The 20,197-nt window shown below is 48.0% G+C and overlaps 1 protein-coding gene across 1 annotated transcript in view; it reads right to left on the bottom strand.

Moving 5' to 3' along the window:
• TTF2 (transcription termination factor 2) overlaps positions 1-20,197 on the bottom strand; it is a 48,152-nt gene extending 27,955 nt beyond the window's left edge. Inside the window, exons 1-7 of the mRNA XM_065415907.1 lie at positions 20,159-20,197; positions 19,785-19,890; positions 17,847-17,933; positions 13,631-13,697; positions 12,001-13,032; positions 10,586-10,712; positions 9,535-9,735 (exon numbers count right to left, since the gene is read on the bottom strand). Coding sequence (XP_065271979.1) covers positions 9,535-9,735; positions 10,586-10,712; positions 12,001-13,032; positions 13,631-13,697; positions 17,847-17,933; positions 19,785-19,890; positions 20,159-20,186 — 1,648 coding nt within the window. The 5' untranslated portion in view covers positions 20,187-20,197. The remainder of the gene's footprint in view (positions 1-9,534; positions 9,736-10,585; positions 10,713-12,000; positions 13,033-13,630; positions 13,698-17,846; positions 17,934-19,784; positions 19,891-20,158) is intronic.

Below are 20,197 nucleotides of genomic sequence, written 5' to 3'. Positions count from 1 at the left end.
TATGGGGAGACAAATCAGTGCTAGCTGAACTCCGTAGCAGTAAACGAAGTGGCAAAATATTAGAAAAAGTCTCAAAGGCCATGAAGGACAGAGCCATAACAGGGACACACAGCAGTGCCGCGTGAAAATTAAGGAGCTAAGGCAAGCCTACCACAAAGCCAGAGAGGCAAACGGAAGATCCGGGGCAGAGCCGCAAACATGCCGCTTCTAAGCGGAGCTGCGTGCCATGCTAGGGGGTGCAGCCACCACTACCCCAACCGTGTGCTTTGACTCCATCAATGGAGAATCACGCAACAGGGAAGCGGATTCGGGGTACGAGGAAGATGATGATGAAGACGATGATGAAGACAATGAAGATAGCTCACAGCAAGGAAGCGGAGAAACCGGTTTCCCCAACAGCCAGGATATGTTTATCATCCTGAACCTGGAACCAGTAACCCCCGAACTCACCCAAGGCGTGCTCCCAGACCCTGAGGGCACACAAGGGACCTCTGGTGAGTGTACCTTTGTAAATATTACACATGGTTTAAAAGCAAGCGTGTTTAATGATTAATGATTAATTTGCCCTGGCAATCGCGGCCAGTACAGCTACTGGAAAAGTCTGTTAACGTGTATGGGGATGGAGCGGAAATCCTCCAGGGACATCTCCAGAAAGCTCTCCTTCATGTACTCCCAAAGCCTTTGCAAAAGGTTTCTGGGGAGGGCTGCCTTATCCCGTCCGCCATGGTAGGACACTTTACCACGCCAGGCCAGTAGCACGTAGTTTGGAATCATTGCATAACAAAGCATGGCAGCGTATGGTCCCGGTGTTTGCTGGCATGCAGACAACATCCATTCCTTATCTCCCTTTGTTATCCTCAGGAGAGTGATATCATTCACGGTCACCTGGTTGAAATGGGGGTGATTTTATTAAGGGGACATTCAGAGGTGCCCGTTCCTGCTCGGCTGAACAGAAATGTTCCCCGCTGTTAGCCACGCGGTAGGGGGGAGGGGTGAAGTGATCATCCCAGAGAATTTGGTGTGTGTGGGGGGGGGTAGTTGGGTTTGTGCTGCATGTTAACCCGGAAACCGCAGCCCCTCCTTTTACATTGCAAACCCATTTTAAATGGCCAACCCAACGGGTGCTTGGTATGGGAAATGAGGGCGCTATTGTTTGAAACCATTCCCACATGTTAAGAAGGTTAAAAAAGCCAAAAGACTGTGGCTTACCATGGCTGCCTGCAAGCCGAAATCTGTTGCCTGGCACTGCGTGAGTGATCTCTTACACCAAACCGGCAGGCCCTCAATATAAGAGGAAAAATGCGACCTTGTAACGAAAGCACATGTGCTGTGTACTGTGAACAGCAAAATTTAACGTGAAAGAGTGTACCCATTGTTCTCTAAAATGTGTCTTTTTTAACCACCTCTCCCTTCTCCTCCACCAGCTGCAAATGTTTCTCCTTCACAGAGGCTAGTGAAGATTAGAAGGAGAAAACGGCGGACTCGGGATGATATGTTCTCGGAGCTCCAGATGTCCTCCCACGCTGACAGAGCACAGCAGAATGCGTGGAGGCAGTCAATGTCAGAGTGGAAAAAAGCACAATATGAACGAGAGGAGAGGTGGCGGGCTGAATCGCGGGCTGAAGAGAGCAAGTGGCGGGCTGAAGAGGATAGGTGGCGTCAGATTGCTGACAGAAGGCAAGAGTCGATGCTCCGGCTGCTGGAGCATCAAACTGATATGCTCCAGCATATGGTTGAGCTGCAGGAAAGGCAACAGGAGCAGAGACCGCCACTACAGCCCCTGTGTAACCAACAGCCCTCCTCCCCAAGTTCCATAGCCTCCTCACCCAGACGCCCAAGAACGCAGTGGGGGGGCCTCCGGCCACCCAGTCACTCCACCCCAGATGATTGCCCGAGCATCGGAAGGCTGGCCTTCAATAAGTGTTAAAGTTTTAAAGTTTTAAACTGCAGTGTGTCCTTTTCCTTCCCTCCTCCCCCACCCCTCCCGGGCTACTTTGGCAGTTATCCCCCTAGTTGTGTGATGAATTAATAAAGAATGCATGAATGTGAAGTAACAATGACTTTATTGCCTCTGCAAGCGGTGCTCGAAGGGGGATGGGGAGGGTGGTTAGTTTACAGGGAAGTAGAGTGAACCGGGGGGGGTGGGGGGTGGAGGGTTCATCAAGGAGAAACAAACAGAAGTTTGACACCGTAGCCTGGCCAGTCACAAAAAACTCATTTTCAAAGCTTCTCTGATGCGCACCGCGCCCTGCTGTACTCTTCTAACCGCCCTGGTGTCTGGCTGCCCTTATTCTCACAGATATTGTGGAGTGCACAGGAAGCAGCAATAACAATTGGAATATTGGCTTCGCTGAGGTCTATCCGAGTCAGTAATCTGCGCCAGCGCGCTTTTAAAGGTCCAAATGCACATTCCACCACCATTCGGCACTTGCTCAGCCTATAGTTGAACAGGTCCTGACTCCTGTCCAGGCTACCTGTGTACGGCTTCATGAGCCATGGCATTAAGGGGTAGGCTGGGTCCCCAAGGATCACGATAGGCATTTCAACATTCCCAATGGTTATTTTCTGGTCCGGGAAGAAAGTCCCTTCCTCCAGCTTTTGAAACAGACCAGAGTTCCTGAAGACGCGAGCATCATGTACCTTTCCCGGCCATCCCACGCTGATGTTAATGAAACGTCCCTTGTGATCCACCAGGGCTTGCAGCAGCATTGAAAAGTACCCCTTGCGGTTTATGTACTCGGTAGCTTGGTGCTTCGGTGACAAGATAGGGATATGGGTTCCGTCTATCAACCCACCACAGTTTGGGAATCCCATTGCAGCAAAGCCATCCACTATGACCTGCACGTTTCCCAGAGTCACTACCCTTGATATCAGCAGGTCTTTGATTGCGTTGGCTACTTGGATCACAGCAGCCCCCACAGTAGATTTGCCCACTCCAAATTGATTCCCGACTGACCGGTAGCTGTCTGGCGTTGCAAGCTTCCACAGGGCTATCGCCACTCGCTTCTCAACTGTGAGGGCTGCTCTCATCCTGGTATTCTGGCGCTTCAGGGCAGGGGAAAGCAAGTCACAAAGTTCCATGAAAGTGCCCTTACGCATGTGAAAGTTTCGCAGCCACTGGGAATCGTCCCACACCTGCAACACGATGTGGTCCCCACCAGTCTGTGCTTGTTTCCCGGGACCAGAATCGGCGTTCCATGCCATGAACCTGCCCCAGTAACACCATGATTTGCACATTGCTGGGGCCTGTACTTTGTGAGAGGTCTATGTCCATGTCAATTTCCTCAGCACTCTCGTCGCCGCGCTGCAATCGCCTCCTCGGCTGGTCCTGGTTTTGCTTTGGCATGTCCTGGCTCTGCATATACTCCAGGACAATGCGCGTGGTGTTCATAGTGCTCATAATTGCCGCGGTGATCTGAGCGGGCTCCATGATCCCAGTGCTATGGCGTCTGGGCTGAAAAAAGGCGCGAAACTATTGTCTGACGGAGGGAGGGGCGAGTGACGACATGGCTTACAGGGAATTAAAATCAACAAAGGTGGCTGTGCATCAGGGAGAAACACAAACAACTGTCACACAGAATGGCCCCCCCAAAGATTGAACTCAAAACCCTGAGTTTAGCAGGCCGTTGATTTCACGGAGGGAGGGGGAAGCAAATGAATACAGAACAAATCTGGTCCATCTATTTTTTACATCTTAAACTGGCAGCAGACGGTGCAGCATGACTGATAGCCATTGGCATCTTCTGGGTGCTTGGCAGAAAATGATGTATTACGACTGCTAGCCATCATCGTCAAGACGGTTCAATAGGACTGCCGGCAGGACTGAGTCTCCAGGAGACAAAACATGTCTGCCCAGGTGCCTCTGATTGAACTCACTGAGGAATATGACGATGACGGATATCAATCGTAATACACCATCCACTGCCAAAAGGCAAGGAGCTGCTGCTGTGTAGCAATGCAGCCCCACGTCTGCCAGCACCCAGATAGCCAATGACGGCTACCAGTCATACTGCACCGTCTACTGCCAAAAGGCAATTAGCTGCTGGTGTGTAGCAATGCAGTGCCACGTCTGCCACCACCCAGATGACATATGGTGACGGTGAGCTGAGCTGAGCGGGCTCCATGCTTGCCGTGGTATGTTGTCTGCACAGGTAACCCAGGTAAAAAGGCGCGAATCGATTGCCGTTGCTCTGATGGAGGGGGAGGGGCCTGACGACATGTACCCAGAACCCCCCGCGACACTGTTTTTGCATCATCAGGCATTGGGATCTCAACCCAGAATTCCAATGGGCGGCGGAGACTGCGGGAACTGTGGGATAGCTACCCACAGTGCAACGCTCTGGAAGTCGACGCTAGCCTCGGTACTGTGGACGCGGTCCGCCGACTTAATGCACTTAGAGCATTTTATGTGGGGACACACACAATCGACTGTATAAAACCGATTTCTATAAAACCGGCTTCTATAAATTCGACCTAATTTCGTAGTGTAGACATACCCTAAGGCCTGGTCTACACTAGGCTTTTATGTCGAATTTAGCGCCGTTACATCGAATTAACCCTGCACCCGTCCACACCACGAAGCTATTTAGTTCGACATAGAGCTCTCTTAAATTCGACTTCTGTACTCCTCCAAAACGAGAGGAGTAGCGCTAAATTCGAAATGGCCATATCGAATTAGGCTAGGTGTGGATGGAAATCGACGGTAATAGCTCCGGGAGCTATCCCACAGTGCACCACTCTGTTGACGCTCTGGACAGCAGTCCGAGCTCGGATGCTCTGATCAGCCACACAGGAAAAGCCCCGGGAAAATTTGAATTCCTTTTCCTGTCTGAGCAGTTTGAATCTCATTCCCTGTTTGGACAGCGTGGCGAGCTCAGCAGCACTGGCAACGATGCAGAGCTCTCCAGCAGAGATGGCCGTGCAATCTAATAGAAGGAGGGCCCCAGCATGGACTGATCGGGAAGTCTTGGATCTCATCGCTGTGTGGGGCGATGAGTCCGTGCTTTCAGAGCTGCGCTCCAAAAGACGGAATGCAAAGATCTACGAGAAGATCTCTAAAGCCATGGCAGAGAGAGGATACAGCCGGGATGCAACGCAGTGCCGCGTGAAAATCAAGGAGCTGAGACAAGGCTACCAAAAAACCAAAGAGGCAAACGGACGCTCCGGATCCCATCCCCACACATCCCGTTTCTACGAGGCACTGCATTCCATCCTAGGTGCGGCCGCCACCACTACCCCACCACTGACCGTGGACTCTGAGGATGGGATATTGTCCGCGGCAGGTTCCTCGTCGGACATGTTAGCGGACGGGGAAGATGAAGAAGGAGATGAGGAGGACGAGGCAGTCGACAGCGCTGGCACCGCTGATTTCCCCGACAGCCAGGAGCTCTTCATCACCCTTACCGAGATCCCCTACCAACCGTCCCCATCCCTTACCCCGGAGACAGAATCAGGGGAAGGATCAAGCAGTGAGTGCTTTAAATATCTAAACATTTATTTTTACAAGAACTGGAATATTTATAATATTAACAATGGCTGTTTATTAAAGTGCTTAAACATGTAAACAATTATCTGCAAAAAAACTGGAATATTTACAATAGTAACAAAGGGTTTTTCATGATTTGTCTGCCTTAGGCTCTTCACAATTTAGTCCCAAGTATTTAAAATTTTTTTTACAATGTCCGGTAAGTCATGATTATGCTGCCCAAGACGCTCCACTCTTTAGTCCCAGTGCACCTACGCGAAAATCCGGTCAATATGGCCGGGGATGGAGGCGAAATCCTCATAGGAGAACTCCTCGTAGGTCTCATGAAGGTACATTTCCAGCCTGTTCATCAGGTTCCTGGGTAGGGCGATCTTAGTGGGCCCTCCGTGGTAGGACACGTTACCGCGCCACGACACCATCAGATACTCTGGTATCATCGCCCTGCAGAGCATAGCGGCAAACGGCCCGGGTTTCTGAAGGCTTTCTCGAAACATCCTTTCCCTCTGGGACTCCGAGATCCTCAGCAGGGTGATGTCGCTCATTACGCCCTGCTTTGAATTAGGGAGGGGAATGTTAGTATTGGGACTGCTTTACAGCCACGCGGTGGAGGGAGAGGGGCAGCATACAGGGATCTTTCCCTGGAACAGCCGCGAGGGGGTGGGACAGGGGCATAGTTCATGCTGTCCTGATTGCTGGCAGCAGAGACTGGCATTGCTTTCAATGTGAAAGGAGGCCAGTGCTACTAGTACAGTTTTAAGCAGCCAGAAGTCTACGGCTTACCATGATTGCACGCTACAGAAGTTCAGGTGTCCTGCCACGCTTCTCAGATAACTGCAAGACCACTGCAGGACCCCAGGCACTGAAGGCGATGGCCGAAAATTCGACCTTGTCCTGAGTGCGCATGTGAGAGGTGCAGTGCATGGTCTTGTTCACAGAGAAAGACTAGGTTCTTTGTACACAACTTCATTTATCTGTCTCAGGAATTCACTCCATTTTTCCCATTCACACAGACACATCTGCGACTGTCTCCCAACCCAGCCTGTCAGCACACTCCCAGAGGCTAGCGCAGATTAGGAGGAGGAAGAAGAAGACGCGGGAGGACATGTTCTCAGAACTAATGAGCTGTTCCCGAGCCCAGGCAGCCCAGCAGACACAGTGGAGGGAGAACTTGTCCCAAATGCACCGAGCAGTCATGGAACGGGAGGAGAGGTGGCGGCGTCAGGAGGACCAGCAGGCTACTGAAAAGCTGCTTGGACTTCTGAGGGAGCAAACGGACACGCTCCGGCGCCTTGTGGATGTTCTGCAAGACCGGAGGCAGGAGGACAGAGCCCCGCTGCAGTCTATCTCTAACCGCCCTCCCCCGCCACCAAGTCCCACACCCCCCTCACCCAAAGTACAAAGAAGGAGGGGCGGCAAGGGCCGTTAAAACTTTCAGTCAACCCCTGCAGACTGCTCTAGCACTAGAAGGCTCTCATTCCCCAAAATTTTAAAAGTCCTTTCCTACACACCTCACAGAAGCCCCCGTGCAAGTTTCAACCCCCACGTTTCATGTCTGGTTCATAATAAAATATTCGTTTCTGTTAATTACTGTTTCCATGATTTTATTTTGGAGGAGAGTCTGTCTGAACGAGGGGAAGGGGCATGGTAATTGGACAGGACAGTCACCTTTACCAGGGTACAGAGGCGGGGTCAGGTCCAGGATCAGGACACATACCCAGTGCAGTGACTAGTGACCCTGTTCAATCTGGGAGGTGGTTTTCATGTTCTGTGGGGGGGGGGGGTTGCTCTGTGACTTTGTGGCGGGGGAGGGCAGTTACAGATCTAATGCATCACAGAGCCCCGCAGCAGGGGAGCTGTAACCCTCCTCCCCCTGCCAGACAGTCACATAGCCGACACATACACGCTGTCCCGCCCAGGAGGGCTGGCAGGCTCTGTTGAAACAACCAGTCCACCACTGCGGAACCCGTCATTCCTGGAGTTTAGAAGCATCATTTGCATCACAACAGTAAACCCGCACCCCGCCACAGTCTGCGTCCCAGGTTTAAAACATTCCCGCGAAAACAGTAATAAAGACAACGGTGTTCATTAACAAAACAGAACAGATTTTATTTTTTGGGAAGGGGGTGAAGGGGGTATGTAACTGGAGAGGATAGTCAACGGTAACTGGGTAAAGAAACGGTGGCAAGTTCAGGTTCTGAGTCCACAAACTTAAAATTCACTGGTGACCCTGCTCAGTCTGGAAACTGTCTTTCAAAGCCTCCCGGATGCACAGTGCGTCCCGCTGGGCTCTTCTAATCTCCCGGCTGTCTGGCTGGGAGTAATCAGCAGCCAGGCGATTTGCCTCAACCTCCCACCCCACCATAAAGGTCTCCCCCTTGCTCTCACAGAGATTGTGGAGCACACAGCAAGCTGCAATAACAATGGGGATATTGGTTTCGCTGAGATCACAGCGAGTCAGTAAGCTTCTCCATCTCCCCTTGAGACGGCCAAAAGCACACTCCACCACCATTCTGCACTTGCTGAGCCGGTAGTTGAACAGTTCTTTTTCTGTGTCCAGGGCGCCAGTATAGGGCTTCATGAGCCAGGGCATTAGCGGGTATGCTGGGTCCCCGAGGATCACTGTAGGCATCTCCACATCCCCAAGAGTTATTTTGTGGTCCGGGAAGTAAATACCTTCCTGCAGCCTTCTAAACAGACCAGAGTTCCTGAACACGCGAGCGTCATGAACCTTGCCCGGCCATCCAACGTTGATGTTAGTAAAACGTCCCTTATGGTCCACCAGTGCTTGCAGCACCATTGAAAAGTAGCCCTTTCGGTTGATGTACTGGCTGGCCTGGTGGTCCGGTCCCAGGATAGGGATGTGAGTCCCATCTATAGCCCCACCGCAGTTTGGGAATCCCATCGCGGCGAAGCCATCTATGATGGCCTGCGCGTTTCCCAGGGTCACTACCTTTGACAGCAGTACCTTCACGATTGCCTTGGCTACTTGCATGACAACAACCCCCACGGTAGACTTGCCCACGCCAAACTGGTTCGCGACTGACCGGTAGCTGTCCGGCGTTGCAAGCTTCCAGAGGGCTATGGCCACTCGCTTCTGGACAGTCAGGGCTGCTCGCATCCGGGTGTCCTTGCGCTTCAGGGCAGGGGACAGCAACTCACAAAGTTCGAGGAAAGTCCCCTTCCGCATGCGAAAGTTTCGCAGCCACTGGGATTCATCCCAGACCTGAAGCACTATGCGGTCCCACCAGTCCGTGCTTGTTTCACGGGCCCAGAATCGCCGTTCCACAGTATCCACAAGACCCATTGCCACCGTGATGTCCTCGGCACTGGGTGTCGTGGTTTCAGACAGGCGTGTGCTACTCTCGGAGTTCAGGTCCTGACCCCGGTGCCGTAGCCTCCTCGCCTGATTTCTCTCTATCTGCCTCAGTGAAAGGTCGATGATGAGCTGCGATGCGTTGACAACGGCCACAACTGCAGCGATGGTCACAGCGGGATCCATGCTCGCAGTGCTGTGGCGTCCGCGCTGTCACTGACCAGAAAAGTGCGCGAACTGATTTCCCGCCGGCGCTTTCAGGGAGGGAGGGCGGGAGTGACGGTTGGATGACGACAGTTACCCAAAAGCACCCTCGACACATTTTTTTACCCAGAAGGCAATGGCGGCTCGACCCAGAATTCCAATGGGCAGCGGGGACTGCGGGAACTGTGGGATAGCTGCCCACAGTGCACCGCTTCCAATGTCGACGCTTGCCCCGTTAGTGTGGACTGACAAAGTCGAATTACTGTCCTTAGTGTGGACACAAACGTTCGACTTTGTAATATCGATTCCACATATTCGATTTAACTAAAATCGAACTACTCTCGTAGTGTAGACATACCCTAAGATTCTACAGAAGAAAGCAACTAGAAATTTACTGGAGTAAGAAGCTCTTGCTCATCCACAGAGTTTAGGATTCCCTCCAAACTGGTGCTTGATTATAGTACCTAATCTGAAAAAAGCCAACTGCTAGCCAGCAGGTAGGCCTAGTTTCTTGCTGCCAACCCAACCTTACCTCCGTAGACATGACTGTAGTATTGACTGGGTCCCAGAGAGGGAGCTGAGCTGCAGCCATGCAGTCCTAGAGAGGTTTTAGCAAGAGAATCCTGGAATGGCTGTGGGTTTTTCAGATGCACAGTCCTGGGTGGTTCAGTGGTCGTCCTGCTGAATGGGTTACACAGAGATTCTTCCTGATTGTCACTAATCACACTGTTGCCTGTTTGAGAAGGAAAACATTGAAGGTTAATGGCTCAGCAATGGACTTCACAGTCTCTCAGCTTTAGGTCACTATTTAAAGTGTGGCACAGTGGAGAAGGGACCAAAAGTTTTCACTTAAGCAAGGACCATTCAGTGGCCTGAGACATGAGAGTCTCAGTTCTGTTCCCAGAGGATGTGTCCATGTTACAAGGGGTGTCCTTCTTGACAGTCTCAGCATGCACAAGTGCCCAGGAACAAATGGCCCAGTGAATCTGAGAGGGTCCATCTCATCCACAGATGATTAATACAGTTAATTAGGTTAGTGAATTAACATCTCATCCACAGATGATTAATACAGTTAATTAGGTTAGTGAATTAACAAACTCCAGAAGTATCCGCTCAACCACATCTGGCCACAAAATGGCAGATGAAGTTTAGTACATTGTACATCTGAGGCAAAATAATTTAAATGCCTTGTACAAAAAGTAAGGTTCTCAACAGAGAGAAAAAGTTAACCCTTAGGATATTGGTCAGTTAGACACAGGCAGTATACATGACTTGCCTTAAATCATACAGTCAAGTTACTGGCAGAGCTGGATCAGAATCCCGAAATTCTGGAGTCCAGTCATGTACTCTAGTCACTAGAGAAAACCACCTCCCAATTAAAAAAAAAAAAATCAACACTCACAGGCAAGAGAAATTTAGTATATGCCTTCATTCATTTTCAGTTGTTTCAATTAATATGGTGTGTTCAGCTTCTTAGCATTCCCATGGCTCTATATATGCAACACACTACATATGAACTTATACTTTTTATAAACACTGTAGTCGGACACACCACTTGGCAAAATTCTGACCATCCCTCTTACCCTTCTCTGCACTTTCTGCTGTTGAGAGGCTGAGAGCACTGAGCGCAGCTTCCAAATCCTGCACTTGCTTTAATAATCTTTCACCTTTATCCGGCAGGGCCTGAACATTCACTGTCGCCAAAGTGCTCTGAAAAACAAAACCCAGAATCTACATCTTATCTTATCTACTCGGTACCGATATCCATCCCCAACTACTTCCAACCAGTCTCCTCTACACAGGACAGTCAAAAAGTCAGAAGTAAAAAGGGTAAGACTTGCATTCTAGGAAGTCAGATATTTTAACCTAATTCTGCAATCTCCAAAATATTTGTAAGTGTAACGTAGTTCGTATAAGGGTTATATAAATCTCTGGAGCACCTTTAACCAGAAAATAAGTTAACTATTATTAAATTTTAGGGGAGGGGAATTAGGAACCCCTGATTCCCTAAGATTATGAGAAGGGGGACACAACCAGCGTAGCCTAAGGATCTCAACAGCTCTCCAGGGCACTCAGTCTAGATTGCTTTCTTTATTCATTATTTTTACTCTTTTCTACAGCATGTTATCCAACAGAAGCAATAGTTCTAGTAGTGAGATCTAAATTCTATTTTGACTTATGCGTGATCAACAGAATTTCTAAGTTTTCAGATCTTTATTATTAGTGATTATGAACAAGACCGAAAGAACACAGCTTGTTCTCTCCATCCCAGAGTAAGCGTGCAAAGCTGGAATCATAAATATTCTCCATGATGTCTTTTTAAAGAGAATCATTTTTCCAAAGTATTACCACACTTTTTAAAAAGTGAACCGTGGCTGCAATCTCCTCCATTCGATGCAATTCTGGGCGCTTCCCGGAGTAGCTAGATAGACGTGGGCTAGCTCTGCTCAAGCTAGCACACTAAAAATAGCACTCAAGCTGACTTGCTGCACCCAACCGGAGAGTGAGAACTCTGTTAATCTCCGACATCTCCCAAGTACAATCCTGCCTGACCCTAGGTACGGATTTGGGGGACTAGCCCTAGCTGTCGCCGATCCCACTGCAGCCACACTGCTAATTGTAGTACGCTAGGTCAAGCAGAGATAGCACGTGTCTACCCACTCTGGAAAGCACTCCCTCAGCTGCTATGTAGACACAGCCTAAGGTGCAGCTCATATGTTCCTACTATGTTGCTGACTTGGCCCTCAGAGAAGAAAATACTAGGTACCCCCTAGCTAGAGGATATGAAGTTCTCTCACACAGTGTTTTAAGTGTATATATATACACACAACTGATGTGTGTCTGGCCTGAGTTTTCAGAAGCCTGAAGTGATCACCTTTCTCTAAGCACTCCGGAGAGTTACTGCTCGGTAGGGGTTATTGATTCTGACGGGGCTGTTGCAAACAGCTGCCTCGAGAATGGGAAGAGCAAAAGTGAGGTGTATAATAGAAACAACAACCTTCTTCTGTTTCAGCTGGACTGTAAGATGGTTCTGAAGGGCTATGGTGTCCAGGGTTTCTTCCTTTCGCAAAGATGTTGCAACTCCTGAAGAGGAAGAGAAAATCCTTTGCTCACTCTTCTCAGATGTTCTCTCACGAACTTCCCCCTGTTGCAAATCCAATACTGACCCATCAGGTTGGTCTTTGCCCAACTTGGAAGAAACAAACACAACTTCACCTTCATCACTGTTAGTATTTTGATTCGCATATTTTCGCTCCCCTGGCACTATTCCTGCCTTTGATGGTGCTGGCTGTTCCACTGGGCCTCCTTCAGAGGGCACTTGGAGCAATGCTGATGGTATTGACAAGCCTGTAGCCTCCTGGGAAATCACACACTCTCTGGGTGTCATGTTCTTCTCTCTAGCCTTTCCACGAGCATCTACCTTCACTTCTATTCCTTTGCCCTTGTCGCTTTTTGAGTCTTCCTTTCTGAGCTGCTCCTCTCTCGGTGGCTCAGTGCTTGCTTTTTGGCTGTCAAGGCTTGGGGATGAAGGCTTTAGTTTCCTTTCTCTGTGCAAGGCATCTTTCACTGGCTTTGCAAATGCCTTCTCCTCTGTGTGCTCAGAGGATTTCTCAGACTCTCCACTGGTGCCGTATTTCTGTTTATCCCCAAAAAGGTTTCTCTCTTTCTGAGTCTCAGACTGACTTGATTTAGCTCTGGACCCTGTTCCCTCCCTAGGTTCTGTGTCACTCCTCTTCTCCCCAGACTGTTTTTTCTTAATCTTCATTCCCACTGGAGGCTCTCTTCCCATCTGAGATTCAGATGTCAATTTTTCCTCCTTTTTATCTAATGCCTGCTCTCTTTTTTCCTTCTGTTTCCCTCCTTCAACGGTATTTTTTCCCCTGTTGCCTTCACTAAGTAGCTTCCAGGAGGACAGTTCACAATTCTTGTCTAGAACTTTGAATGGATTTCGCTGACCATTGGGATTAAGGAATAGCTCTGATGCATGCTGGGATTCTGCATCTACTGGCGGTTTGATGGCTTTGGAATCCTGCAAAATATGCAAATAAAATTAATTCTTTAGTACATGAATTAGGAAAGAACATTACCCCATCCACACCCTCAACCATGCCATAACCCACTCAAGAAAGATATCAGATTCTGTGAATATCACCTTTCCCATAACTCCAGCTAGGCTATGTCAGAGCCGCCATCCTTCTGATCAAGTACTAGTAAGCGCTTGGCTGTAGAAGGCACTACTGAGAAGCATAAAGCTGATTCCTTGCACCCACTGCCCCACCCCAGGGACTAAGCAGGATGTCTCATCAACCATGCAGCCTCTGGGAACGGGGATAGGGAAAAAGAGAAGAGACCACAGCTGGATACTGAAGCCAAGTTGCCCACAATGCAGAGTACTCCCTGTACTTTGGCCTGAGGCAGTTAGTTTTATCTAAGCCTGTAAAGAGAGACCCCAGCATGCAATATTTCATCTTAAGAACAGCAGATTGACACCTTAAATCAAGATGGAGCACTGCACGCTGGAACCCATAGCCCTTCGTAGGTTGAACTGCAGGTTGCATAGTGGACAAATGTAAACAATCGCACACTGTGAGCAGCAGATATCTTAAATATAAATGACACACATGTACCTGCCATGGGATGCTCCCACACCATCTCTTCCCTTCCATCTTACTTTTAAGGCATCGATAGTATAGCCTAGTAGACAATAAAAGAAAACATGAGCTGCGAAAGCATGTTATAACACATACCAGTGAGTTCTGTCACAGAGAATCTTTAAAAATTCAGTTTGCACAAGCAGTGTCCCGGACAGAGTCTCTGGATCTACGCTTTACAGGGATTTGTATGCATTTAGTATATCACTCAAGACCTCTGGAAACACAAACGAGATCAAATTTAGTAACTGCCCAGTGCACAGCTTTCTATAATATTAAAATCCTCTGGATACATTCATTTCCTCTGCTTATAGTTCCTCTCTTGCCTTGAAACAAAAACTGAAGGTGTGGTGACACAGAACATTCAACACAATTCAGTCATTGATTATGATCAAAGTCTTGGGAACCACTCGTGGTTTACCAAAGCCCAAATTTATTAGCCTCTTAAGAGATGGGCTGTGCAATGTATTTCTTTGAAGCTGGAGGGGAGGAGGAGAGGGAGGAGTTAAGAACACAAGAACGGCCGTACTGGGTCAGACCAAAGGTCCATCTAGACCAGTATCCTGTCTACCGACAGTGGCCAATGCCAGGTTCCCCAGAGGGAGTGAACCTAACAGGTAATGATCAAGTGATCTCTCTCCTGCCATCCATCTCCACCCTTTGACAAACAGAGTCTAGGGACACCATTCCTTACCCATCGTGGCTAATAGCCATTAATGGACTTAACCTCCATGAATTTATCCAGTTCTCTTTTAAACGCTGTTATAATCCTAGCCTTCACAACCTCCTCAGGTAAGGAGTTCCACAAGTTGACTGTGCGCTTTGTGAAGAAGAACTCCCTTTTATTTGTTTTAAACCTGATGCCTATTAATTTCATTTGGTGACCCCTAGTTCTTGTATTATGGGAATAAGTAAATAACTTTGCCTTATCTACTTTCTCCACTCATAATTTTATATACCTCTATCATATCCCCCCTTAGTCTCCTCTTTTCCAAGCTGAAAAGTCCTAGCCTCTTTAATCTCTCCTCATATGGGACCCTTTCCAAACCCCTAATCATTTTAGTTGCCCTTCTCTGAACCTTTTCTAGTGCCAGAATATCTTTTTTGAGATGAGGAGACCACATCTGTACGCAGTATTCAAGATGTGGGCGTACCATCAATTTATATAAGGGCAATAATATATTCTCCATTTTATTCTCTATCCCCTTTTTAATGATTCCTAACATCCTGTTTGCTTTTTTGACCGCCTCTGCACACTGCGTGGACATCTTCAGAGAACTATCCACGATGACTCCAAGATCTTTTTCCTGATTCGTTGTAGCTAAATTAGCCCCCATCATATTGTATGTATAGTTGGGGTTATTTTTTCCAATGTGCATTACTTTACATTTATCCACATTAAATTTCATTTGCCATTTTGTTGCCCAATCACTTAGTTTTGTGAGATCTTTTTGAAGTTCTTCACAGTCTGCTTTGGTCTTAACTACCTTGAGCAGTTTAGTATCATCTGCAAACTTTGCCACCTCACATTTTACCCCTTTCTCCAGATCGTTTATGAATAAGTTGAATAGGATTGGTCCTAGGACTGACCCTTGGGGAACACCACTAGTTACCCCTCTCCATTCTGAGAATTTACCATTAACTCCTACCCTTTGTTCCCTATCTTTTAACCAGTTCTCAAACCATGAAAGGACCTTCCCTTTTATCCCATGACAACTTAATTTACGTAAGAGCCTTTGGTGAGGGACCTTGTCAAAGGCCTTCTGGAAATCTAAGTACACTATGTCCACTGGATCCCCCTTGTCCACATGTTTGTTGACCCCTTCAAAGAACTCTAATAGATTAGTAAGACATGATTTCCCTTTAGAGAAACCATGTTGACTTTTGCCCAACAATTTATGTTCTTCTATGTGTCTGACAATTTTATTCTTTACTATTGTTTCGACTAATTTGCCCGATACTGACGTTAGACTTACCGGTCTGTAATTGCCGGGATCACCTCTAGAGCCCTTTTTAAATATTGGCGTTACATTAGCTATCTTCCAGTCATTGGGTACAGAAGCTGATTTAAAGGACAGGTTACAAACCCTAGTTAATAGTTCCGCAATTTCACATTTGAGGTCTATCAGAACTCTTGGGTGAATGCCATCTGGTCCCGGTGACTTGTTAATGTTAAGTTTATCAATTAATTCCAAAACCTCCTCTAGTGACACTTCAATCTGTGACAGTTCCTCAGATTTGTCACCTACAAAAACTGGCTCAGGTTTGGGAATCTCCCTAACATCCTCAGCCGTGAAGACTGAAGCGAAGAATTCGTTTAGTTTCTCCGCAATGACTTTATTGTCTTTAAGCGCTCCTTTTCTATCTCTATCCTCGAGGGGCCCCACTGGTTGTTTAGTAGGCTTCCTGCTTCTGATGTACTTAAAAAACATTTTGTTATTACCTTTTGAGTTTTTGGCTAGCCGTTCTTCAAACTCCTCTTTGGCTTTTCTTAGTGTTAGGCTATGGAATAAGAGGGAGGCTTCTTTTTTAAATTGGCAGCTGACAGAGCTCTGAGAGATGCTTTTATTGGATTGCAGCTGTTTTCTATTTAATCGTGAATTTTAATTGAACACATGTTGAAAGCTTATGTGGGATATAAATATAAATAAATAATTGTACCAAAGAAAAACTTTTTATGATAACATAAGGTTGTTACTAGTAAATAATTGGATCACTGAATAGAATAAGTTGGTTCTTAATACGGAAGGAGCCAAAAATCTGAAAGATATTAAATAAATGAATCAAAAGATGGAAGAACAATTATAAGAAACCCTAGTTTAAGTTTTTCAAACAAGACATTGGGAGTCAGAAAACTGGATTCCATTCCACCAACTACTTGCTTAACCCCTTAAACTCAAGTTTCCTAACTGTAAAAAGGGGTAATATCTATCTCATAGGAGACTGAACAAGCAGTTAACAAACATATGTTAAATCAAAGTCAACTACAAGTAACATTAATTTGCATATAGATTGTATCTATACATTCACATATAGATAGATCGATCACCTATATGACAGAAATGCCCATGTGACAAATTGGGGAAACATCTGATTAATAATATCACACCTGTGTGCTTTATCACATAACTGTAACATCTGCCCAATAATCCATCTCCCTAGGATTAATTCTAACATTTCCAATTGTTGAGCAGCTTCAAACAGTTGATGCTAAACAAACAAACAAAAATCATCAACCTGCCAAACAAACGTTTCCTCTCCACCCCAACTGTAGAATTTCCCTTGAAAACCATACATGTCCGAGGCCTATGATGGTCCTGGGCCAGTGACAACTTTAGTGTTCAATATCCAGTGGCCCAGCAGGATTAGAAATGGGAGCCTGACATCACTGAAGGGGAGATCCAAGCCTTTCTAGTGGGACCTGGCTCTCATTTTTAGTCCTGGGCTGGCCAGAGCTAGACTAAATTCAGACATTTTTATGTACAGGATTCTATTTTACATCATTTTTAAAGATGTTTTACATTTATTAGTGTTAATTCTCTCTCTGTCTGAGCCCAGCCCATTTGGACTCATGCTGACTAAGGCACAAGGATACAAAAAATAGTACTATGATTTTTTTAAAATCTCTGTAATGTTCCTAAAATAGATTTTCCTGTAACATATGTGTCATACAGAGACTACATGATGGCATTCTATAAAAGTTATACCAGCACTCGTTTTTGATGATCTGGATAACTCAGAAATGGCTTTACCATACACGATTATGTGATCATCACAAACTCATGCCAATAAAATCCTTAGTACACAGTGATGTGATATATCTATACAAACTATATCTAGCCAGCAGAAACTGAACTTTGTTGGGAGCTGCTTTTTGTAGGCCTTGTGGTTTCCAACACACATACAATCCATCCAATGGTATCTACAATTTAATGTTGTAAGATTCATATTGTTTTAAAATGATACCAATTTCAGTACAACAAAAACATCCCACCTCAATCCAGTTATTTACATTCTATTCTCTTAGGAACTGGAACCTGCCATATTTGAAAAATAATGTGCAAACCTGCAGAAATGTATACACCAAGCCCTGTAGTGATCAGGCTGTGATGCCACAAGAAGGAAGAGTTATCCCAGCTTTTCAAATTAATGAGAATTACATGCTGTACATGTTCCCTTTGGACAAACCTACTTGTATTCTTCTCTGTCCTGTTGCTGAATCAGAACTTGCAGCTCCACCATATACTTCTCATGGATCAAGCAGTAGGAAGCAGGAAGGCTGAAAGTGGGGGAAAGAGATTTGAGCTGCCTGAGTAAGAGCAGTAGCAGAAACAAATGCCTAAGGCAAAATCCTTAGAGGAAGATCTCAAAGACATGTAGGTAGGTCGGGTTCACAGAACTAATAGCTCCTTGTCAGGGCTCCCCAAACAGCCCCAAAATCACTTAAAATTAATAAAAGGGCTAATCTCTTCTCTCTCTTAGTTTCCAGCACTTAAGACACAGAATGCCATTTATGTAACAAAAACTTTGGTTTTCTTGAACCCACTATTAGCCCGGGTCTTCTGTATAGTTTTGGTATAATTTACAAAGTGGGTAGTCAAGGTGGGAGACAGCTGAATCTCTGGTTTCTAAATAGAAAGATTAAGAGGTACAATATTGATATTAGTAGTTAATCTGTGGGTGAACTACAGGATGGTCTATGGCTACATCTACAAATCACAGTGGTTTGTAGCCCACAGTGAGTGCATATGATGTATATAGGCATCCAAGTTGAAGGTATATAGGCTAGTTGGAGATACAGAATGCCATTTGGCATCCTGACACATCCCCTTTACCTTGACTACAAAAAAGCTGATAACTGTTAATCAGTTGGTGTGATCAATCTGCTGCCTATCATGACAACTAGTATTATCTCATTGTTTCTTTTGTGTTTCCCCCACTTATTTGTATCTCTTATCTTAGTCTTAGACTGCGAGCTTTTTGGCTCAAGGACCATCTTTTTGACCTGTGTTTGTACCACAGCTAGTGCAATAGGGTCCTGGTCTATGCAGGGCTGGTGCAAGGATGTTTCGTGCCCTAGGCGAAACTTCCACCTTGCGCCCTCCCCGAGCCCTGCGGCAGCTCCCCCCCCTCCGCCCTGAGGCACCTCCCCGCCCTGAGGCGCCCCCCCCCCGCGGCAGCTCCCCACCCCCCCTCCGCCCTGAGGCGCCCCCACCCTGCAGCAGCTCCCCACCCCACCCGGCCCGGGGAGCCGTGCAGCAGCTCCCCACCCCAGCTCACCTCTGCTCCACCCCCTCCCCGAACCCTGCGGCACCCCCACCCCACGGCAGCTCCTCACCCCCCGTCTGCCCTGAGGCGCCCCCCCAATGGCAATTCCCCCCCCGCCCGGGGAGCCGTGCGGCACCTCCCCACCCCAGCTCACCTCTGTTTTGCCTCCTCCCCGAGCATGCCGTCGCTGCTCCACTTCTCCTGCCTCCCAGCTTGCGGCGCCAATCAGCTGTTTGGCGCCGCAAGCCTGGGAGGGAGAGAAGCAGAGCGGGGCGGCGTGCTCAGGGGAGGAGGCGGAGCAGAGGTACGCTGGGGTGGGGAGTTTCCCTGCGTGCCACCCCCCCGCCCCTTACTTGCTGCAGGCGGCCCTCCCCGCCTCGCCCCAGCTCCCTCTGCCTAAATGCGGACGGCGACCGGGGCGGCCCAAGATCCGGCCACCGTTGTCGCCGCCGAAGAAAATGCCGCCCCCCAAATGCTAGTGCCCTAGGCGACCGTCTAGGTCACCTAATAGGTTGCACCGGCCCTGGGTCTATGACTAGAGCTCCTAGGAACTATGATAATACAAACAAATAATAAGACACTCTACAGACTCTCTAAGGGGATTAGGATATGTTTCTGCCTTCCCATAAAGCCGTTTCAAACTCAGATGATATGTTTAGATTGCACTGCCTCTCAGAACACATATACAGCAGCTGCCTTTGCTTAGTAATGAATATTGTTATAATGTAATCTGAGAGCGTATCCAACACTGGAAAACCTAAGATAACATACACCGCATCCCAGGCTGTATGGTGACAGCTCAGCATCACCCCCGAGACTGGGGTACGTGTGCGGAAAGGAACATCCCCATCCCTAAACCTACTGTGCAGGAAGGGTGAATCCGCAGGGGTCCTGGTCCCCGCACACGTAGAAACTTTTCCCTTTGTTTGGTCCATCGCGGACGCCTGTTTTTAGGAAACAGAGAGACCCTGGTGGGGAAGCAAAGCAGCCTTGTGAGACTGGTCCCAGCATCCGCTCCACTCTGGGACCCGAGCCCAGGGAGCGCCTCACCCCAGGGACACCCTCAGCCCCAGGAAACTCCCCCACGCTCAGTTGGGGACCCAGCCCCAGGGACCTCCCACTCTGGAGACACCCCCGGGCCCAGGAGCCCTCCTCAGAACAGCCCGACCCGGGGACCCCGCAGCCCCCGCCCTCAGGGAACCCCTCCGGGAATGTCACGGCGGCACCGGCCCTCACCGTGCCCCGCGCACCGCACCGCCTCCATCCCCAAGCACC

This window comes from Emys orbicularis, chromosome 1, assembly GCF_028017835.1.
Source record: "Emys orbicularis isolate rEmyOrb1 chromosome 1, rEmyOrb1.hap1, whole genome shotgun sequence".
NCBI classification, from domain to species: Eukaryota; Metazoa; Chordata; order Testudines; family Emydidae; genus Emys; species Emys orbicularis.
This window is presented reverse-complemented; position numbering and strand designations above follow the sequence as displayed.